Source organism: Galeopterus variegatus, unplaced genomic scaffold (genome assembly GCF_000696425.1).
Source record: "Galeopterus variegatus unplaced genomic scaffold, G_variegatus-3.0.2 Scaffold1798, whole genome shotgun sequence".
NCBI lineage: Eukaryota > Metazoa > Chordata > Mammalia > Dermoptera > Cynocephalidae > Galeopterus > Galeopterus variegatus.
The window spans coordinates 281,127-303,239 of record NW_007727909.1 but is presented as its reverse complement, the minus strand read 5'-3'; the positions used below and the strand labels follow the sequence as shown (position 1 = coordinate 303,239).

The 22,113-nt window shown below is 49.6% G+C and overlaps 1 protein-coding gene across 1 annotated transcript in view; it reads left to right on the top strand.

Annotated features, from left to right (window-relative positions):
• Positions 1-22,113, top strand: part of TNFRSF13B (tumor necrosis factor receptor superfamily, member 13B) — a 115,064-nt gene that overhangs the window by 31,859 nt on the left and 61,092 nt on the right. The window contains exon 3 of the mRNA XM_008579008.1: positions 9,798-9,926. Within this exon, the coding sequence (XP_008577230.1) occupies positions 9,798-9,926 (129 nt within the window). The remainder of the gene's footprint in view (positions 1-9,797; positions 9,927-22,113) is intronic.

The window sequence follows — 22,113 nt, the reverse complement described above, 5'->3', positions numbered from 1 at the left end:
GGATAGTCTGGCTCAGTACCAGAGACTGGAACAGATATTTATTTCACTGCTGAGCACCAGGGGAGGTCATCCATGTGCACTGGTGGTCACATTGGATGAAAAACCTGGACAAAGAATGCTCCAGCCCTTTCCTGTAATATGCAGGAGCCAGGCGGAGGCACAGGGCAGCTGGTCTAATGTGGGGAGCAAATTTGGAGGCAGGACCAAGAAGGGGGACCTGCACTTATTGGCAGGTGAGAGGCTGAACTCATTATAAAGGTGCTGCCCTTTCCTGCCTTCTGTACAGGGCTAATGGCCTTGCTTTCACAGTACTTCCCCTGTTGTCTTTTCAATGTGCTCTTAAGGCTGTCATGTCAAGATACCATGTTAAACCCTAGCTGAAAAGTCATTGTATAGATTTATCATATGATCCAGCAGTTCCACATCTGGGTATATACCCAAAAGAATGGAGATAAACAGATATTTGCACACCCATGTTCACAGCAGCATTATTCACAACAGCTGAAAGGTGGACACAACCCAAGTGTCCATTGACAGATGGATGGATAAACAAAATGTGTTGTAGACATACAACGGAATATTATTCAGCCTTAAAAGGGAAACAAATTCTGACAGACACTACAACATGAGTGAACCTTGAAGACATGTCATGTGAAATAAGCCAGTCACTAGAAGACAAATACTGTGTGATTCCACTTAGATGAGGTACTAGAGTAGTCAAATTCATAGAAGCAGAAAGTAGGATGGTGCTTGCCAGGGAGGGGGAGGGGTATTTAGTGTTTAATGGGTACAGAGTTTCAGTTTGGGAAGATGAAAAAGTTCTGGAAGTGGATGGTGGTGATGGTTGCACAACAATGCAAATGTACTTAATGCCAATAAACTGTGCACTTAAAAATGATTAAGATGGTAAATTTCATGTGGACAAAAACAGCAGGATCCTTGTATTTAGGATCTAAGTTCAGCCACACATAACGGACAGTGGCTTAAACAGGATGGAGATTCATTTCTCCTGCACAGTCTGCAGGTGGTAGTGCAGGACTGCTGTGGTGACTCTGCTCCATGCAGGCATTCAGGGACCCAGCTCCTCTCTGCATTCTGCCATCCCTAGGGTGTTTCTCTCATCCATGTGGCTCAAGACAGCTTTCCACCATGTCCATATCTTCAGCAGCAGGGCAAAGAAAAAAGGGACAAAGGGCATGCCCCTCTCTTGTAGGCACTGCCACTCAGACTCTGCACTAGAATGGGATGCAGCTGCTGCTTGGTGTGTGTTTGTCCCCTGCATCCCCCAACAAGATCTCAGCAGCATTCCAGCCCAACCCTGGCTACCATGGAGGTGAGCTGCTGGAATCACCCTCAAGAGAGAAGCTGCTGCAAGAAGTGCAGTTGGCTGACAGCCTCCAGCTGCCTTGGGGATCCTCTGCCACATTCAGATCATCCTGGCCAACCCATTTCTCACTGACGGGCAGGCGATCTTTGCTCTGGAGCCCCCTGTGGGGCTTGCAAGGCTTCCTCAGAGCAGCACGCAGACTCCTCCTGCCCAGCCCTCTGGCTGCCTCCTCTCCTTCACAAGTGTCAGACCCCAGTGGTCTCAAGGCTCCCCCTGCTTACTCATGCCCCTTCTCCTCTGTATCCTTTACAGCCAACCCCTCCCCGCAACACACACATTTCTTGCATTTCTAACTTGTCTGCTTCTCAGAGGACCTGAACTGATACCTTTGCTCAAGGTCATATCCCCAGCACATAGAAGAGTGTCTAGCACTTAGTAGGTGTTCTAAAAATTTTCCAAAGTGAGCCAACAAAATGCATGAGGTGCTCAGTAAGTGCTGAACTCAGAATTTTGCAAAGCAGCTGGGAAGCAGCCATGGTCGGTTCACCTGAGAGTGGAGATCCCCTGTGGCGTGAGCTGGGGTCCTTTGCCAATGAAAACAGGAACGGAAAGTTAGAGCCAGGCCTGCTCCAGCGGCTGGGGCCCCCTTGCTCAACATGGCCCCTTCCTGCCACCTGCAGGGTGGAGCCTTCCTGAGCCCCTAGAGGCATGAGGGGAAACATCTGCTCCCGGCCATGCAGGCCACCCTGGCATGGGCACCCTGAGAGTCCCGGTCCCGGGAGCCAGGAATAACAAAGTGGCTGCCAGGGCCGGGCCCCTGGACGCTGGCTCAGGGCAGAGCATGCCTCCCTGGTTTCCTGGGCAGGAGGCTGATTGGCTGGATGGGATTTGTTGACGGTGACCCTTTTTTCGTCTACAGCAGTTTCATCTGAGGAGATATTTTCAAGGCCATTCATTCTCTTTACTTCTCCTGCTGCCAGCCCAGAGGCAAGGAGGGCAGTCTCCCCACGGCCTGTTTATGAAAGGACAACAGAGTCAGCTGTAGGAGACAGCATCACGTGCTTCTCTGGACTCGTGGCCTATGATGGTGTGTGACGAGTTTGCCCTGTAGGTCGATGTACTGCGTGAGGCTCAGCAATGGGTAGTGGAAAGGCCAGTGCAGATATGCAAGTGGCTCAGGCCACAGGGATGGGCATGGGGAGTTTGGTCTGAGAAGGTAGGAAGGAGATATCAGCAGGAGCAGACCTGGGGGAAGCCATAGATAATTCTGTATCATTCAAGAATCATCTGGATGATTCCTGAATTATCTGGATGACTGGATGATTCCCTACTGGTAGAAATAATGACCTTGTCTGCTGACCCTGGAACTCAGCCTGGCTGTGTCTTGGCCTGGCCTGGGGTGGCGAGAAGCAGGTGTGTTGTTTGCACTTAACAAGGGCATCGACGTCAGACCAGAGAGTAGAACCAGGCTCCACACCTGACGGTCTCAAGAAGAGGAAAGTGAGAGGTGGGCTCAGGCATCTTAGGGAGGCAGATAGTCCCAGTGGAGGTGGGGGTCCAGGAAGGGGCTGTGAACAAGGCAGGAACACTTGGAGCTTGCTCTTTTGGGGGCAGGGGTGGGGGGTGGCCACCTGGCTTGAATACAAAGGGCCTGAGAGAATGGGATAGAGGGAGGGTCTAATCTTGATCTAGAGAGAACAGCAGGCTGATCCATGGAGGGAGGCCAAGGAATGAAGTTTAAGAGGTGGGAAATTCCTAACACAAAACAACAAAGGAAAAGAATGACAAATCCGAATACACGAACACGAAAAACTTCCAAACATCAAACACAAGGACAGAACAAGCATCAAGCCCCCATGGGCAGGGCTGAAAGTAAAATGATCAGCTGGAAAAAATATGTGCCACCTGTAGACCATGACAGACAGGGTTAACAGCCATTATGTAAAAACACTCCACAAAACAATAAGAAAAAGCAAACAAATAGCAGGGGCAACGTGCAGAAGAAGAGGTGCCAGCAGCTGTCAGCCATACAGTCCACGAAATCCTGGATCAAAGAAGCAGGAGACAAAATGACAAGATGCCACTAGACCCATCAGGTTGGCACAGATTTAAAAGCAAACACATGGCACTGCCAAGGATTTGGGGAAAGAGCCCTGTAGGCGAGAGTGTTGATGGGGCAGCATCTGTCAACTTATGGATTGTCACGTATGTTTTCTCTTTGATCCAAGAATCCCATGTAAGGAAGAATTCTTGTAGAAATATTTGCTCAGGTGTGCAAAGATATGTGCATCATGTTTTTTAACTCAGCATTGTGTGTGATAGTGAAAAATGGGTAACCACTCAAATTTCTATGCAAAGGAGAACAAACTATTGTATATTTACAATATGGAGAGCTGCAAAGCAGCTATAAACAGTGAGGTGGCTCTATGTGGCCTTTGTGGAAAGAGGCTATTGAGTGACAAAAGGCAAGTTGGAAAATGACATAAAGAGTATGATGCCATGTATGTATCTGAAAACAGAAAACAATCTCATGTATTTTCTGTGAATTAATACAGCAGTTTGAAAAAAGATGTGTGAGCACACCTGTCAGAATGAGGACAGTTGCTACTGCTGGTGAGGGGAGCCGAGGCAGGGCATCCATGGACGGTCAGTCAGGTCATGCCCTGCACAAAGTAGCCTGACCACAGGGGAGAATGGGGTCTGTCTAGCCCAGGCCGCCTTCTCTAAGTCCGGTGCCTGCAGGCTGAGTCTACCCAGAGGAGAAGGCTTTTTCTAAAGTCTCCCAAAGGTGCTATATGGCAACTATCTGTCCTAGGGAGAGGACCAAGACTTGAGAGTCAGGAATACTAGAGAAATTTTCAGCAATGTTTAAAATTTTTTTTACAAGAAAAATATGCATGAAGCACTTTTGTAATCCCACACACCCCTGACACGTTTTTAGTGTGGGCTTTGGCGTCAGGCAGACCTGAGTTTGAACTCTGGCTTCGCTGTTCATTAGCCGTGTGGCTGGGAGCAAGTCGCACTCCCTTTGTGAGCCTCAGTCTTCTCATCGGTTGTGTGGGGCAGGGTGGGCATTTGGGTGTTTGCCTGCTTGGCATCCACGGCACCAAGTTTTCTCTGGGAAGCTGCTTCACCTGCACTATTGGGATTCACTGTCCTCGGGGCTGACTTCATCTCCATTCAGGTCTGAGCACATGACAGGGTGCCCGGCCAGCAGATAACACCCCCAGAACCTCAGCAGTTCGCTCAAGAAAGGACACGTGACTACATTTGGACAAGACACCTCACTTATGTGACATCTGCTGGAAAGCAAGAGCAGTTCTCTTTCCACGGGGTTGAGGGGAGCTGGGAGGCTGTCAGGGGCGGCCATATGGCAGGGCCTGAGCACACGGGAAATTCAAGCACAGAGAGTGGGGAAGCCAATGGCCATCACCCAGGGACACATGTCCAGCCTGAGTCGGGTGCTGTGGGTTCCTGGCCATGTCCTCAGCCGTCGTGAAAGTCAGAGGCAAAACTTCCTGGTGGGATCTGCACGTGCGCAGGACAGGATGGGAGTGTCAGAGAGTTAGATCACCACCAGAGTGATCTTCAACAATGAGCAACTGAGGGCACAGATCTCCTGGGGCTTCTGGAGCTGCCCAGCAGGACCGAGCCCTGGTGCCCACAGTGGCCACCCGCACACTAATGTGCCCGGTGCTGCCTTCCTCCTGCTCCTTCCCTGGTTCCCCACACCCACCCAGTGCCTTCTAGGACCACATCCCAAATATGTGACTTGGAGAACCCAAGCTAAGGTAGTGAACCAACAAATCTCTCTCTCTCTCTTTCCTTAAGACATTTTGAGTTGGTTTTCTTACTTGCAAATAAAAGAATCCTGATTGACACTGGGATTCCAATGATAACAACTAGTTTGTGGGATTATTGTCAAGATGACCTAACACTTGGGTACTTACCTTGTGCTTGGTGCCTCAGAGGTGCCGTCCCCCAGACCCTGGTTCCACCCAAGTCTGCAGAATTCAACCCACAGACAAGCTGATGCTCTCAGGTGAACAGCTGGGAACTGCCTCCTGGTGTGGCTTTGGGAGGGGTCCAGACCGTGTGGCTAGACATCCGCCATAGTGCTCCCCACAATCCCACGCTTGCTGTGGCCCCTCCCTTCCCACAGCCAGGTCGTCCTTCCTAGTTAAGTCCCCCTCCAAAGATGACTCACATGCCCAGGAGCCCCTGGCCCCTGCCACTGGACATGCCACACTGATCACAATACCACCTATGGAGACCCCAACATGTGTCGAACACCTCGAGGTACTGTGTTCTCTGATCTGTCTAAATGGGGGGTACCTCCCATCTCTGTGTGCCGTCACCGTTGATTCCTCCAAATGCAAATCTGATTGGAGTTTAGGACACATGTGAAATGTGCACAAATCCTCATCATTCAGCTCAGTGAATCTCACACTTGTGTGATGACAGCGCAGAAAAGAGACAGAAAGTCACCCCAGGGTCCCCTTCCCTCCCATCTGCTGCCTTCCCAACGGTAACCGCTGTCCTGACGTCCCACTCGCAGATTAGTTCTGCCTGGTTTTGAACCTTATGTAAATGGAATCACACAGTAGCTACTCCTTTATGTCTGACTTCTTTGTGCGACATTATGCCTGTGAGAGCCGCCCTTGACGTCGTGGCAGCAGGAGATGGTTCATTAACGGCAGCATGTGGCATTCCGTCCGTGAACATGGCACGATTTATTTATCCATTTCAGCACACATGGATGTTTGCTTGTTTCCAGGGTTTTTAAAAAATGTCTTTGCTATTACGAATAGTGTTGCTTTAGCACTTTGATTTTTTTTTAAATTGTAATTAGATGGAGATTTTTGGACCCACAGAAGGAGAGATTGGACAGAGAGCTTCATTCTCTTTTCTCTCTGCTCTGTGTGTACTGGGAACTACCCAGGAGTTACCTGTCTCGACTCTGTCCCTGTGCCAGAAGGTGGAACTCTCCAATTGTCTTTAGCAGGCCTGGGCCCAGGAGCAGTGTCGTTTTCTCAGTGATCAGAAAGGGTCATCCGTCCCTTGCAGGCAAGTCTCTGTGTGTGGGACCATGTGGCCCTCTTGGGGGGGGGAGGGCTGGGAAGAGAGAGTCCTATTATTTCACTTAAGAACAAAACTGTAGACTTGCGGTGACATCTATATTACTTGGGAGTTGTGTCCAGCTGCAAGTAGCAGAGACCTGGAAAATAGTGGCTTAAATAAAACAGAGGTTTTTTTTCTCACAGGTTGGAGAAGTCAGGGACTCCCAGGACAGGTATGGTAATTTTAGAGTCGTCAAGAACCTATAATCCTTCCACTTTTCTGCTCTGCCATATGCAGGGTTTGGCTTCCATCTTCAAAGTCACAGAATGTCCACTGGAGTGCCAGCCATCACGTATATGTTCCAGGCAGGAAGAAGAAGGGAACAGGTTAAAAGGGCACATACTAGCCTTTTTGGAGCCTTTCTGAAAGTCCTGTTCAACAACTTCTGCTTGTCTCTCACTGGCTCTTATTTGCTAGGGAAGCTGGAAAATGGAGTCTGTCAGCTGCTCACCTGGTCACCTTGGGTAAAATCAAAGTTCTGTTAGTAAGAAGGAAGGGGGGAATTGGGTAGGCAATGAGCAGACTCTTGCTCAACATCCAGCCCTGTTTTTCTTTTACCTTATTTAGGATATTGAGGGACAGGGAGCTTTCTAATGCTAGCAGTTGCTAAAAGCAAGCAAGCACGATTTCTGAAACAAAATGCTTTACGCAGGGGCTTTGCAAATATTACTGGTTTTTCTCCTTTGTTCTAGATATCCAGTGTTTTCTTGGGAAGAGGCACAAGGCTTTTTCTTGAGAATAACAGGTAAACATTCTAGCCTACTAACCTCCTGTGCTTTTCAAGATTAGGAAAGTTATATTACCTGATAGTGTCAGGTGGTCTCCAGCAGATTTATGTATGAGTCTTAGGCTGACTCTGAAAGCAGGCCCTGTGGCAGGTATGTATGTGCGAGTGGTTTATTCAGGAAAGCCTCCCTGGAGGGCAGGGAAGGGAAGGAAGCCAAGTGTGATTTCGAGAAAAGCCCCAGCCTCAGCCTGATCTTTCAGGGAGCTCCAGGCAAGGGAGCTGGGCTTTCAGACTTCTGCACTTATTGGTCATTAGATGAGGGACACTGGGGCAGGGAGAAGGGATAAACTCCCAGGCACACCTGGCTCTGCCTGTATAAGAGAAGTGGCTCCTTGCTGGCGAGAGCGGCTAGGAGGGGAACACACAGACGCTGAGGGATGGGATCACAGACCTGATAAGAGGGACCCAGCAGGGATCTGGGCTGAGCACTAACAGCTTCCACGACATCTTGTACCACATGTACACCTACAACACCCCTGAGATGTCAGATGGGGAAACTGAGGCTGAATAAAGGAAAGTGATTTTTTTCAAGTGTCAGAACTGGGGTTTTAACCCAGATCTGACTGTCACCAAAGACCTAGGTTACAGCCGAAGCTGACATTCCTTCCTGTGTGAGTCAATAAACCAACAGGCATTTGCTGAATGACTACTGTACACAAGGCCTCAAGCCCCGGCGCTCCAGAGGGGAGGCTGCCTGCCCTAGGTGCTCCTGAGCGTCGTCATCTCGCAGGGGGAGCCTCAGACTCCTCTGGTCCTTTTGCCTCCGTGGATGTCCCCAGGAAACAGGCCATCTAAGATGTAATCAAAGTGTGTAAACTTGGCTGTGTAAACTCAGGGCCTCCTGAAGGTGCTCTTGGGACAGCAAGGAAGGTCCAGAAGACGGGTTAGAGAGTTCTGCGGTTTGACCTTGGTGTCACCCAGCCGGGACCAGTGTAAAGGAGGTGACATGTGGACTGATGCAGCCAGAATTTGAGAAGGTGCCCTTGGGAGTGGACCTGGGGAGCAGTGGGTGCCAATGCAGCAAAGGTGGGGGATCGTGAGGGCAGCCCACTTGTGCTGGTACGCAGAACCCAGAGCCCTCCCAAACCCCAGCTTTCCTGGGATTTCATCACTTACTGGCTGGGTGACCTTGGACAAGTTCATGAACCTCTCTGGGCCTCCATTTCCTCATTAAGATGAGAGGAGACATCACAGAGAGGTCGTGAGGTTCCATGAGCTGTGAGACTGGTGCCGTTGATGATGACTGTTCAAGAGGCTGACAGTGCCATCTACAGGTGCAGGGCCCCCTTCCCGGCCTCAGTTCGCTCAGTCACCTCTGTCAAAACGTCCCCAGGCCGGTCCTGTTCCTTCAGAGCTTGGCTCTCCCGCCCCACACAGCCACCACATCCACCCTCGCCCATGCATTTGGGGCAGACAGTTCTGGCCTGCCTACGTGTTAATAAAGATAAATACTAAATAATAATTATTATGCATTATTATATTAAATATATTTATAAATATAAATATAATAAACTAATATAACTGATAAAAATAATAATATATACTGTTAGGAGCCTTTCTTGAGTGCTCGTGATATGCTGGGTGCTGTGCTGAAGAAACATTTCCCATGGACTTTCTCCTGCATCCCCACCCCAGCCCATGAGGTGGGTGCCATGCTGATCCTGACTTCCAGGTGAAGAAACTGAGACCCGGCTGGCTCCCCTGTGCCTGGACAGTGTCACTGCCACGTAGGTGCTCGGGCTCCAAAGCCACTCTGTTAACTGCCTTTCCTCCGAGGTCAGGCCACACAGCTGAGGGTCCCTTCTGAGTTGGCATCTCAGGCCCCTTGTCTGAAAGCCCCCAAGGCCTGGAAGTTCTGCTGAGTTGCTCAGTCGCCGCCCACCCCCCAGCAGCCCAGGGACCTGTAGGGAGTATGGGAAAGGGCACGGCTGGCAGGTCTGGCTGTGTGATTTAGGACACTCAGTGACTTTCTGAACCTATTTCCTTCTCACCTTAAAATGGCACAAATAACCTCAGAGGGGACCCTCTTCCTGGGCCCCTGTGCATTGTGCAGCTCCTTGCTGGAGCTCCCTGGTGGACTGTGAGCTTGTGTGCTGCAGGGGACCTACCCCAGCGCCAAATCCCAGGCCCAGCACAGGGCAGGGGCTGAGAAAAGATTGTCGAGCAAAGGAATGAATGAATGAACCAGTGTGTGAGTGAATATTCTGTTCCACAGGAGGTCTTGGTCATCTCTATGCCAAGCGATAAGCTGTTCTGGGGGTTTGCTTCCAAGACTTTTGGGCAATGTCCAGCTAAAGGAGGCAAACAGCAGCCCGGGGGGAAGTGGCTGCCCTGCCCAGGTCCTCCCACTGGCACAAATGGAGCCAGGGACGCAGAGGGCTCTGCAGCCTGGTCTCTCAGACACCGGGTGGGCTGGGATGGGTGGTGGGTGAGATGCTTATCAGGATCACGGTGTGGGGAGGTGGTCCTCTGGCCACTTCCTGCCTGCTGAATGCCGCTAGGCCTGGACCAGAGCTGCCCACAGCCAGCGGCACCCTGGTTCTTCCCCTGTGTGCCCTCCAGGGCAGCCCAGCCAAGCCGTGGTGCTGCAGGATGGTGCAAAGAGGGCTTCTGGAGAGAACCCAGGAGGCCCTGCCAAGGGTGGAGGCTGGCGTGCTGCAGTACCTATCAGGGGACACCCGCTCAATGCAGGTGAGAGGAGGGAGAAAAACGGAGGTGGCCCTGGAGGAGTGGCTGCTTTGACCTATCCCCGGGAGAGCACGGGACAGGGAGTCCTGTGAGTGTGGGTTCCGGGGTCCCCCAGGCTTTGTCTCTGCCCCTTCGTGCTTGGCAGCACAGAGCACACAGCCTAGCCACTCTGATCTGAGCATCCTCCTCTGTGAAGTGGGATGAGATAGGCTCCCTTCTATACTCCCGGGACTCCTGCACTTACAGTTTGCTGGGCATGGTTCTGGGCTCTTGCCTTCGCTGGCCTCGGGCTTCCTAACAGAGGAGAACGTGGAGACACAGAGAGCCGAGCAATTGCCTGAGGTCGCGCAGCTACTAATTGGCCTTAGAGGACACAGTTGGTGCCCCACCAATTACCCCCATCTCCGTCCCCAGGACCTATCTCTTCATGTCAAAGGTTGGGGACACCTGTGACTGTGCCTCAGGACTTTTTTTCTCAGCTGCGAGAGCAGGTGGGCTAAATCGATTGGAGGTCTGAAGAGTCATTGCCCCCAGGAGCAGGTCTCAGACAACCGTGGATGGGCATTGCTGGATGAATACCCCACTCCCTCTCTCCTCAGTCTCCCTAGTCAGGTGACCTCCGGTGCAGCTCCATGCTGTCTCCCAGGGCTCCCAGCAGCACTGAGCCCGGTAGCCCAGTGGTCACTACCTTGATAACGTGCCCTCTACAGGCTCCTTCCCATCCCTGCCTCACTTGCCCACTCCCTGGACAGTGCTCCCTGCATCTCCCAAACCAAGTACTTGCCCTTGAATTCTTGTCCCAAGGCTGATTCTGAGACACCCCCTGCCGCTCCAAAGACAGTGACAAAGCTGAGACTTGGACCCAGACAGTCAGGCTTGAGAATCCACATTCTTAACCACAACTCCACAGAAACCTCTCCTTGAAAGCACGTGATGGGAAAAGCCCTCCCTACAACACCCAGCACCCGGACACTTCAATAAATGACAGCTGCCACCACGGCTCCCACCTTTCAAGACTATATATGGTCACAGGAGCCTGGTGAGCATCATTCCCTCGGTGACAACAGAATTTCAAAAGGATGTAGACACAGATGCCTGGCACTCTGAGGTCCTCCAGGAGGCCGTCCTGCTAGCCCCCGCCCTCTCCCTGTCTCACGACAGCCCTTACAAATGATCCTTTAGTCTCTACTTGCATACCTCCAGGGACAGGGTGCTCACCACCTCTCAAGACCACTTGGGCCAACATTTGCCATCTGGGAGGCAGTGAGAACCCGGTAGGCCTGGAGAGTAGGAGGAGGCCCCGGCAGCACAAACTTGAGCTGGGATCTTCTCAGGCCGCTGCCCTTCAGATAGACTCAGGCCCAGCAACTCTTCACTTCCTCCTCCTCCCCTCGATCCACAAACAGCCCCTGCTCCTGGACACATGCACCGGGCAGCCTCAGTGCGTTTGTGTGTCATATGAGCACAGTTATATACATATTACGTGTGCAGGATTTTAAGGATCTTAAGTTCTGAGGTTTTAAGGTGAAAGAATTCTTTGTCTTTTTTTTGGGAAAAAGATATTAGAACCTGGAACATTTGGGGGAAGAAGAGTGAGAGGCGTAGGTGGTTCTGTTTGGGAAGCCTGCCTTCCGTGGCTGCACCGCTCAGCTGGACGGCTGGAGGATGAATCAGCTGCAAATCTGATGAATTTGTCCCTGCTCTGGGTTTAGAACTCACATTGCAAGCATGAGGCTCACGGTGCTGCTGCTAGAGGGTGGGCTTGTTCACTGATGGTTGTCACCCATGCACACAGCAGATGTTAAGAACCACGTGCTGGAGATACAGGTACTGGAAAGATACAGAGACACAGAGAGCTCCTGCACAGAGCTTACAGTCTAGTGGGGAGCTGACCACGCGAAATGCGTCCCATGGGAAAACATGCCATTGCTGTGGGGCAAGAGCCTGATGGAGGCCTGCATGGAATTCTGGCAGCTCATTCTGGGGAATTTGTGCTAGTCTGGGAAAAGGCATCCCAGAGAAAGGAACATACTTTACTTTTACTTTTTTATTGTATAAGGAGTCCACATCTTAAGTGTACAGCCTAATGAACTTTTATCGATGTGTGCACCAAGCACACTCACCCTGACCAAGCTAGAGAAGACCTCCAGCCCCTAGAAGTTTCCTTACCTCCCCCCAGAAGTAACCATGCCCCTCAGCCCTTTTCCATAGATTAATTTTGCTTCTTTTTGCACTTCATGTGGATGGAAGCGTATGGACTGTGTGTCTGGCTTCTGTGAGATTCGTGCATATCATTGCAGGTGGTAGGAGGGTGTCCATTTTCTTTGCTGTATAATATTCCATTGTATGAACACACCATATCGTAGATGTTCTCCGTTGGTGGGTATTTGGGTTGTTCTAATCTTCACCTACTATGAAAAAAGCTGCTATGAGAAAGTGACATTTTTTAGCTGAGTACTAGTAAACTTTACACATGGGGGCAGAGCAGGCAGGGAGGAGCATTTGAGAAGGAGGAGAGGACATGCACAAAGGCCTTTGGCAGGAGGGAGCCTGCCTTGGGGGTCTGAAGGCTGGTGTGGCTGAGGAAGGCCACTTCCTGGAACCCCATTTCTAGGAGATATTGACAATAGCTGCAGTGTTCTGAGCACCTGCTGAGTTAGTGTAGCGTGTGGCCCTCCTAACCCTAACCTTCTTCTCCAGAGCCTTCCTGACCTGCAGAGCCTGGAAAGCCAAAGACTACATTTCCCAGGCTCCCTTGCAGCCAGCTTCTGCATGTGGATTAGGATCCACTAGTGAGTGAGACAAAGGAGGCAAAGGAAGGAGGGGCAGCTTCTTGCAGCTCTGGGCTCTTCTGCCACCCAGCAGACGTGACTAGACAAGGGGACATGAGATGTTCTGAAGCAGTGTCCCCATGTCTAGTCTTGAGCTGCCCACTTGCCATAGGGATAGTACCGTGATCCCAGCTCCCTGCACCCCATGGGAACAGATATTCTTCAGTGGCACCCACAATTGTCACCTCTTGGTTGTGTTGGAGGGACCACTCCCCAGCAGGTCAGATGTGTGGGGCTCTGGAAGGTCTTGGGAGGCCCAGCCCAGGGCCTCTCCTCCTGCGCTCCCAGTGGTTTTGTATGTACCCAATGCCGGTATCAAATCCTGTGTCCTTCAAACACCTGGAGAGACCACTCACACCTGTCAGGATGGCTATTAATAATAATAATAACAACAACAACAACAATAACAACCAATGCTGGTGAGGATGTGGAGAAGTTGGAACTCCCATGCACTGTTGGTGGGAATGTAAAATGGTGCAGCCACCGTGGAAAACAGTATGGAGGTTCCTCAAAAAATTAAAAATAGAACTACTATATAATTCAGGAATTCTTAAGAGCAGGGTCTCAAACGCATATTCGCACATCCATGTTCACAGCAGCACTCTTCACAGTAGGCAAGAGGTAGAAGCAGCCCACGTGTCCATGAGCTGATGTGTGGATGAACACAGCGTGGTCTCCACATAGATGGGATGTTATTCAGCCTTAAAAAGGAAGGAAATTCTGACAACATGGATGAGTCTGAGGACAATATGCTGAATGAAATAAGCCAGTCATAAGAGGACAAACATTGCATGATTCCATTCACATGCGGTGCCCAGGGCAGTCAAGTTCAGAGACAGAAAGCAGAATGGTGGTTGCAGGGGGCTACGGGGGAAGGCTGGAGGGTCAGTGTCTAATGGGCACAGAGTTTCAGTTGGGGAAGATGAGAAAGCTCTGGAGTTGAATGGTGGTGATGGCTGCACAACCATGTCAATGTACTTAATACCACTGAACTATACCCTTAAAAATAGCTAAAATGGCAAATTTTGTGTTATATGCATTTTACCGCTGTGAAAAAAAAAATGCAAACGAACGCCTGGAGAGGTTGGGAGCCTTTAGCGTTTGCTTTCTCTGTCAGTTCACACCCCACCGTGAGATTCAGAGATTCAGATGAGCTCTGCCAGAGGTGGGATCAGCACTGCAGGGGAGTGGCCGCGTCTCACTCCTGAATCCCGGCCCCACCCAAAACCCTGTAAGGAGCAAGCACTTCCAGCCCTCCAGTGATCCTCTAGGAGGGGGTGGGCTGCTCCTGCACTTGCCCAGCATCTGCCCTCCCACCCGTCCTGGGGCAGACTTGCCTCCCCAGCTCAGCCCGGGTGGGTCAGGTGGGGGCTCAGAGTCAGTGGGTGACTCGGAACAGCAGCTGGGCTAAGGTGACCAGGGAGCTCCAGCCAGGTGGTTCTGATGGTCCAGGGCCCATGCTGGGCTGGTTTTAAAAACACCACGTGGCACATTCTATGAACGTTTTTCCATATTGGGCCACTGTCAGGTTAAGGGTGGGGGAAAATTACCTTCCTGTGCCCCAGCTTGGGGGGCAACAATCCCTGTTCTTGGGTCAGAACCCTGCGTTCCTGTGAAGGTCTTTCCATAAACACCTCCATACATCTTACAACACAAACTCTTTGAAGCCTACACCATTGGAAGGAAAAGAAAATTCATTCCACCCCATCTCCCTGGGGATAGACTTCTGCAGAGGGTTTCAGTCCTGTCCCACGCGCAAAGAAGCCAGCTGCACCCACCTAGCGCTCACCTCTTGACTTTGGCCCAGGGCAGGCTGGGGCCAGTGGGCTGCTGCCCACCCACCCTGGGGCTCCTCCCAGCCCAACTCAGAACCCCAGGGTGGGGAGAGAGACCCAGAACGTAAGCCAGGAGCGCCACCTGCTGGTGACAATTGGGAGGAGCTGGCACCCTGTGCTCTGTTGGAACTACCGCCTTTCAGGCAGCTGTGCAGGGGCAGCAAGCGCTGTCACCTGGGAGTGGCCAGCCAGCCCGAAGGGCCCGCGGTGCTTCTGTGATACCGTTTTCCTTCAAGGCTGAAGTCGTTTCGGTGGCTGCTGTAGCACAGTACTCAGGGGTGTGTTCCAGTACCCTCAGTGTGTGCTGAAAATGGATAGTCAGGAACCCTACGTATTCTGTTTTTTCCTGTACTGTGTTCGAATTGCCAGCATCAATCCTCTTGCACTTTGGGGCCATTATTAAGCAAAATAAGGGTTGCTTGAGCACAAGCACTGTGACACACACCATGTCAGTCGATCTATTAACAGTGCCAGCTGGGCCGGCCCGGTGGCGCAATCGGTAGAGGGCGGCGCTCCCGCCGAGGGTTCGGATCCCATATAGAGACCGGTCCGCTCACTGGTTGAGCGCGGTGCGGGCGCGACACCGAGGTTTGCGATCCCGTTGCCGGTCACGAGAAAAGACAAAAAGGAAAAAAAAAAAAAAACAGTGCCAGCTACTACGTGACTAACAGGCAGGCAGCACAGATAGCGCAGACCCGCTGGGCAAAGTGATGGTTCACGGACCGGGCAGGCTGGAGCGGGAGGGTGCAAGATTTCATCACGCTCCTCACAACGACACACGAGGTGAAACTTATCAGTTGTTTTGTTTTGGCTGGCTGGTATGAGGATCTGAACCTGTGACCTTGGTGTTACAAGGCTGGGCTCTAATAGACTAAGCAAACCGGCCAGCCTATGAATTGTTTATTTTTGAAATTTTTCATTTTTGGACCATGGTTGACCAGGTACCTGGAACTGCAGAAAGTAAAACTGTGGATAAGGGGGACCACCACAGATAGGGGCTTTACAGAATTTTTTTCTCTTATAGAATCCCAGATCAAGGTGTCAGCAGGGCTCCCTCCTTGCCTGTCCCCTAGCTTCTGGTGGTGGCTGGCAATCCTTGGTGTCCCTCAGTGTGTAGATGTATCCCTCGGTCCCTGCTTCTCTTCACATGGCCTTCCTCCCCGTGTCTCTGTCCAAATTTCCCTCTTCTCATAAAGATTCTAGTCATTGGATTATGGCCCACCCTAATCCAGTGTGACCTCATCTTAACTAATTACATCTGCAAAGACCCTACTTCCAAATCAGGTCATATTCACAGGTTCTGGATGGAGGTGAATTTTGGGGAGGACACTACTAAGTCCATACAGAGGCCCAGCTCAGACACTGCCTCCTCCGTGCAGCCTTGCCCACACACCTGCTCCATCTCCCATCCTCTGAGCCCCAGCAGGGCACTGTGGCCCAATGGGTAGGGTCTGCACCACACTGCACTGGACTTGGTTGCATAGAATTTTCTTCCCGAAATCTGCCTCTCAGCACCCAGCTGAGCACCACCTCCTCTGGGTAGTGAGCCTGGGTCAGGTGCCCGTTCTCTGTGCCCCATGACCCTGTACTGCCCCCTGTCTTAGTGCCATTCTCATATTTGGCATGGGTGTGACAGTCCCCATGTGGGTGTGCAAACTGCAGCAGGATATTTTTCCCTCTTTTCAAGGCACTGTCATTGGTGTCTAGACTTAGAATACTCAAAATGGAATTCAGGTTTTATAGGATGAACCCGTGGAAAGAACTATCAGATTGCTGTGGAGTTGCATCTGTTTCATAAAATAATTCTTGAGAAGGAAGAAGAAAAGTTGCCTGCATTTCTCTACGTTTTTTAGAGAAAAGGCTGTTGTGTAAATGATTTAAAGCAGCAGCATGGTGAATACTGTTGTCAGTGGTGCTAAGTTCTTGAAGAGATGTGGGTCCCTACCAGCCAGCAATGTCAGAGCTATGTTTGAGATTGTCTTGATTCAAGTGTGTATAAAAAAGAGGGATTGGTTGGGCCGGAGAATGGATTTCTGCCTAAAGTAGTTCTTATGTCTGACCCAGGGCAGATGGGTGTGGACCACCATGTAACTAGCCAAAGGGAAACTGGTACATGAAAATGGACTTCTTGACCACCGAGCCACTGCAGGAAGCACCCTGGGCTCTCCTAGGATGGGGCAGTGGGGGGCCCGAGGGCCTCAGCCATGCCGCCCCCAACATGCACAACCAGCCCAGTGATGACCATCGAGCCACAGCAAGAAGGGCTCTGGTTTCCAAGCTGGGGTGGTGGGGGGCAAAGGCTTTTGCCACACCCCCTTGACATCTGCACCCAGCCCGGCAATGACCAAGCCACCACAGGAAGCCCTCTGGTCTCCCCTGTGGGAATGAGGGGGGTGCCACAGGCCTCAATCCTGCCCCTCCCCTCCCTCCTTCCATCCCATTTCCTTCCCCTTTCCCCCTCCCACTCCCTCCCAACTGCTCTGCAACAACATCATAGAATGTAAAAAATAATATTAATAAAATAAAAAGAAAATGGGCTTCTGAGATAACAATGTTTTAAAGTGCAAATCAAATGTGGAAAGTGAAAAAAAAGTTATATCAGCACATCAGGTCAAATTTGGAAAACAGAGGAAAGGGGGGGCACGGGAAAATGACCTGTTGTTGAACCAGCCTAGCCCAGCCAGTAGAGGAGGCCTCGGGAAACCCTTTTCCTCTGTCATAAGAAAAAAGGACATATTCATAATAGATGACAATCATGATTATATTTAATGACAATCGTTAATATTATATCATCTTTATCTATTGATGACATTCTACAGTCCTCATTAAAATCATTCATGTGTGGGCCGGCCCGGTGGCGCACTCAGTAGAGTGCGGTGCTTGGGAGCGCGGCAGTGCTCCCACCGAGGGTTCGGATCCCATATAGAGACCGGTCCGCTCACTGGTTGAGCGTGGTGCGGGCGCGACACCGAGGGTTGTGATCCTGTTGCCGGTCGCGGTACGGGCGCGACACTGAGGGTTGCGATCCCATTACTGGTCACAAAAAAAGACAAAAAGAAAAAAAAAATCATGCATGTGGCTTCAAAACATTTAGTGCACTGGGGCTGAACACTACTCCCTTAAGTGACCCCTGTTGCTGTGTATTCAGGGACTTTCCAGCTTTTGGCTTTAAAAATGATGCTCAAATATACATGTAAAAATTTGCCCACCTTTTAGATTATTTCTTTTAGATGGACTCCTAAAAGTGGAATTCCTGTATCAAAGAGAGGGAGGAATTTTAAGTATCTTGATCAGTGATTTCAAACTGGTGGCCCCATAGCCAATCTGGCCCTTAGCCAAGTTTGATTTGGCCCATGCAATTTGTTTAATGCACATCAACATTTAAAAGTAAGAAGTTTTCCCACTAGAATTCAGATTTTCAGCTTATCTTAGAAAATTGGCTGCCCATCAATCGATGTGATATACCACGTTAATAGAATGAACAGAAAAACCACATGATCAGCTCAATTGACAGAGAAAAAAGCATTTAACAAAAGCTAACACTTTTCATGAAAAAACTTGGAATAGAGGCAACTTCCTCAAAAGGATAACGGACATTTATGAAAAACCGACAGCTAACCTCATTCTCAATGGTGAAAGACTGAAAGCATTTCCCCTGATCTTGGAAGAGGACAGAACACCACGCTCACCTCTTCTGTTCAACACAGGACTGGAATTCCAGCAAGAGAAATTAGGCAAGCAAAAGAAATAAAAGGCATCTAGGTTGGAAAGGAAGAAGTAAAACTATCTCTACTCACAGATGACATGGTCTTATATATAGAAAATCCAAAGAATCCACTGAAAAACTATTAGTGCTAATAAACAAACTCAGCCAAAGTTGCAGAGTAAGAACAAAAATCAGTTGTATTTCCGTATGCTTGCAATGAGCAACCCAAAAAGGAAATTAAGAAAACAATTCCACTTACAGTAGCATCCAAAAGAAATAAATTTAACCAAGGAGACGAAAGACATGTACACTGAAAACTACAAAACATTGCTGAAAGAAATTAAAGAAGACCTAAATGCGTGGAAACACGTCTCCTGTTTATGGACTGGAAGACAGTATGGTTAAGATGCAATACTACCTGAAGTGAAATACAGGTTCAGTGCAATTTCTACTAAAATCCCAATGTCCTTTCTGTAGAAATGGGAAAGCTGATCCCAAAATTGATATGGAATTGCAAGGGACCCCGAATAACCAAAATAATGACAGAAAAAAAGAATAAAGTTGAAAAACTCACACTTTCTAGTTTCAAACTTATTACAAAGCTACAGTTATCAAAACAATGCAGTACTTGCACACAGATAGACACGTAAATCAACGGAATAGGCTGAGAGTCCAGAAGTAAACCCTCATGTATATGGTCAATTGATTTTTGACACTGGTGCCAAGACCATTCAGTGAGGAAAGGCCAGTCTCTTTGAAAATGGTGCTGGGACAACTGGATATCCACATAAAAGAATGAAGTTGGACCCTTACTTCGCACTGTATATAGTATAAGAGCTAAAACTATAAAACTCTTAGAAGAAAACATGGTAAATCTTCATGACCTTGGATTTGGTGATGCTTTCTTAGACATAACAAAAGAACAGGCAAAAAAAAAAAATCGGACTTCACCAAAATTAAAAACTGTGCAGCAAAGGACACTATCGAGAGAGTGAAAAGACAATCCACAGAATGGGAAAAAATATTTGCAAATCACATGGCCACCTAAAGGTCTAGTATCCAGAATACACAAAGAACTCTTACAATTTAAAAACAAAAAAATGAACAACCCAATTTAAAAATGGGCAAAGGACTTGAAAGAAGATTTTTCCAAAGAAGATCTACAAATGGCCAATAAACACGTGAAAAGATGTGCAACGTCACCAGTCACTGGAGAAATGCAGATCAAACCACAACGATACACCTTTTCACACCTGATGGGAAAAGTGTTGACAAAGATGTGGAAAAAATGGAACCTTTTACATTGCTGGTGGGTGTGTAAAAATGATGTAGCCACTGTAGAAAACAGTATTGTTATTCCCCAGAAAGTTAAACATAGAATTACCAGGTAGCCCCACATTTCCACTCTTAGGTATATATCTCAAAGAACTGAAAACAAATACTCGCATACAAATGATTATAGCAGCACTATTCGCAAGGGCCAAAAGGTGGAAACACCCCAAATGACCACTGACTGGTGAATGGGTGCACAAAATGTGGTCTATCCGTGCAACGGACTGTTATTCAGACACTAAGAGGAATGAGATACTGACATACACTACAACACGGATAATCTTAAAACCATCATGCTCAGTGCAAGAAGCCAGACTCCATATTATATGATTCCATTTATATGAAATGTCTGGAATAGGTAAATTCATTGAGGCAGAAAGCAGATTAGTTGCTGTCATGGGCTGGGGGGAGGACGGAATGGGGTGTAACTGCTGAATGGGTGTGGGGTCTCTTTTGAGGTGATAAAAAGGTTCTGGCAGCAGGTGGTCCTGACAGAAGCACAACGTTGATAGGGTACTAAATGCCACTGAACTGTACACTTTAAAGTGGTTAAAATAGTGAATTTTTCTATGTGAATTTGACCTGAAAAGTTTTTAAAAACCAGTGCTGCCTCCTGTTAAAGGGGCTCCCTCTGTTACATGCTGTACCTGGCTCCTAGGTACGCTGGAGGGAGACTCCCACTTCTGATGCATGTTACCAAATTGTCTTCCACTCAGGATCCGGGAGAGAGACATTTTCACCACAATGGTCCGTACTATAACAGCTCATTTCAATGAAGGGGACAGCAGGTGTCAGAGGTGTTAAGTGATTTACCCCAGGTTACACAGCCAGTTAGGACAGAGTCTGCCCGAGAGCCCTGGCCTTCTACTCCTGAGTCCAGCGACCCGACCCTCCCGCCGCATCGCCTTCCCGCAGCCTGGAAAGCCAGGGCATAAGGCTGGGAGCCCATTCGAGGGCTTCTCAATTCTCAGAAACGCATCACAATCCCCTCTTACGCCCTCAGCTGGAACTAATTCCCCAGGCAGGTGAGAGACCAGGACTGCCTGGGCCTTTGAGTCTGTTGGCTGCTGTCAGTGACCTTTGCTAAGGGCCATCCTCCTCCAACCCCCTGTGGAGTAAGAGCCACACGAGGCCCCGGTTTTACCAGTAACATGGGTGTGTGTATATGTGGGTGTGTGTATGTGGGCTGTGTATGTGTGTGTGTGTGGGCGGCCGTGTGTGTCTATGTGGGGTGTGCATGTGGATGTGGGTGTGTGTATATGTGGGGTGTGTGTGTGTATTTGTGCATGCATGAGCTACATTGGATAAGATGGTCAGGGAGGGCCTTTGTGATGCGGTCAAATGTGAGCAGAGACTTGAAAGGAGAGAGGGAGCAACCTGGCAGCCTGACAGTCAGGATTAAGAAATTTCTGAGTAGAGGGAACAACACTTGCACGGGCCCCAGGCAGGACCTGCGTGAGGTGTTCAAGGGACTGCTGGTGGCCGTGGGCTGGGTGGAGGTGGCAGGGCCTCTGAGGCACATTAGTTTTTATTGTAATATATGCGCCTTTCAGGATAACCGGTCCATAAGCCTGTGTAGGCGACGATGGGGGCTGGAAGGAGGACCAATGGCTTCCGGCCTGGGCAGGGCCTAGGAGAGGGGCAGGAGGTGGGAGGGCGCACAGATAAGCTCGAGGACGAGGACGGGCCGCACTGGGGGAGGCGAGGCAGGGCCCCTGCAGGCCCGCGAGCGCTGCCTGTGTGCGGGGAGGCTCCTCCTACACCCATTTCGTCCCTGGGCATCCAGCCTGGCCGGTCCTGGCCACCACCCCGACGTGATGGGACACAGCTGGGCGCCGCCCAGTGGAGCTCTCAGGGATGGGGGAAACTGTGTGTCCCCGCTGCCCGCACGGCCACTGGCCACAAGTGCAGGCAAGCCCTTGGAGTGTGCCTTGTGGGGCTGAGAAACGGAACTTTAATTTTACTTCATTTTAATCTCTTTAAATTTTTTAAAAAATTTATTTATTGAAACATGATTGTACGTATCTGTGGGGTGCAGCGTTGAATATCAATACCTGTGTGCAGTATGTGATGCTTAAGTCAGGATAATTAGTACATTCAACATGACACAATGCAATCATTTTTGGTAGCCCTTTACCAATTTCTCCCTAACTCCTCCTCCCCTCCCCCTTTCCCACCTCGGTGACCTCAGCTCTGTTCTCTCCTTTTGAAAGCTCAAGGAATTATTGTGATTGTTGTATCTTTTTCCTTGCTTTTTTCATTAGTTTATGTTTTTTAGCTCCCGCTTATGAATGAGGACATGTGTTATTTTCCTTTCTGTGTCTGGCTTATTTTATTTAACATATTTTTCTCTAAGTTCATCCGTGTTGCTGCAAATAGCGGAATTTCATTCTTTTTTATGGCAGAGTAGTATTCCTTGTGTAAATAGACCACATTTCCCTAATCCACTTGTCCATGGGTGGACATTTAGGTTGGTTCCAACTCTG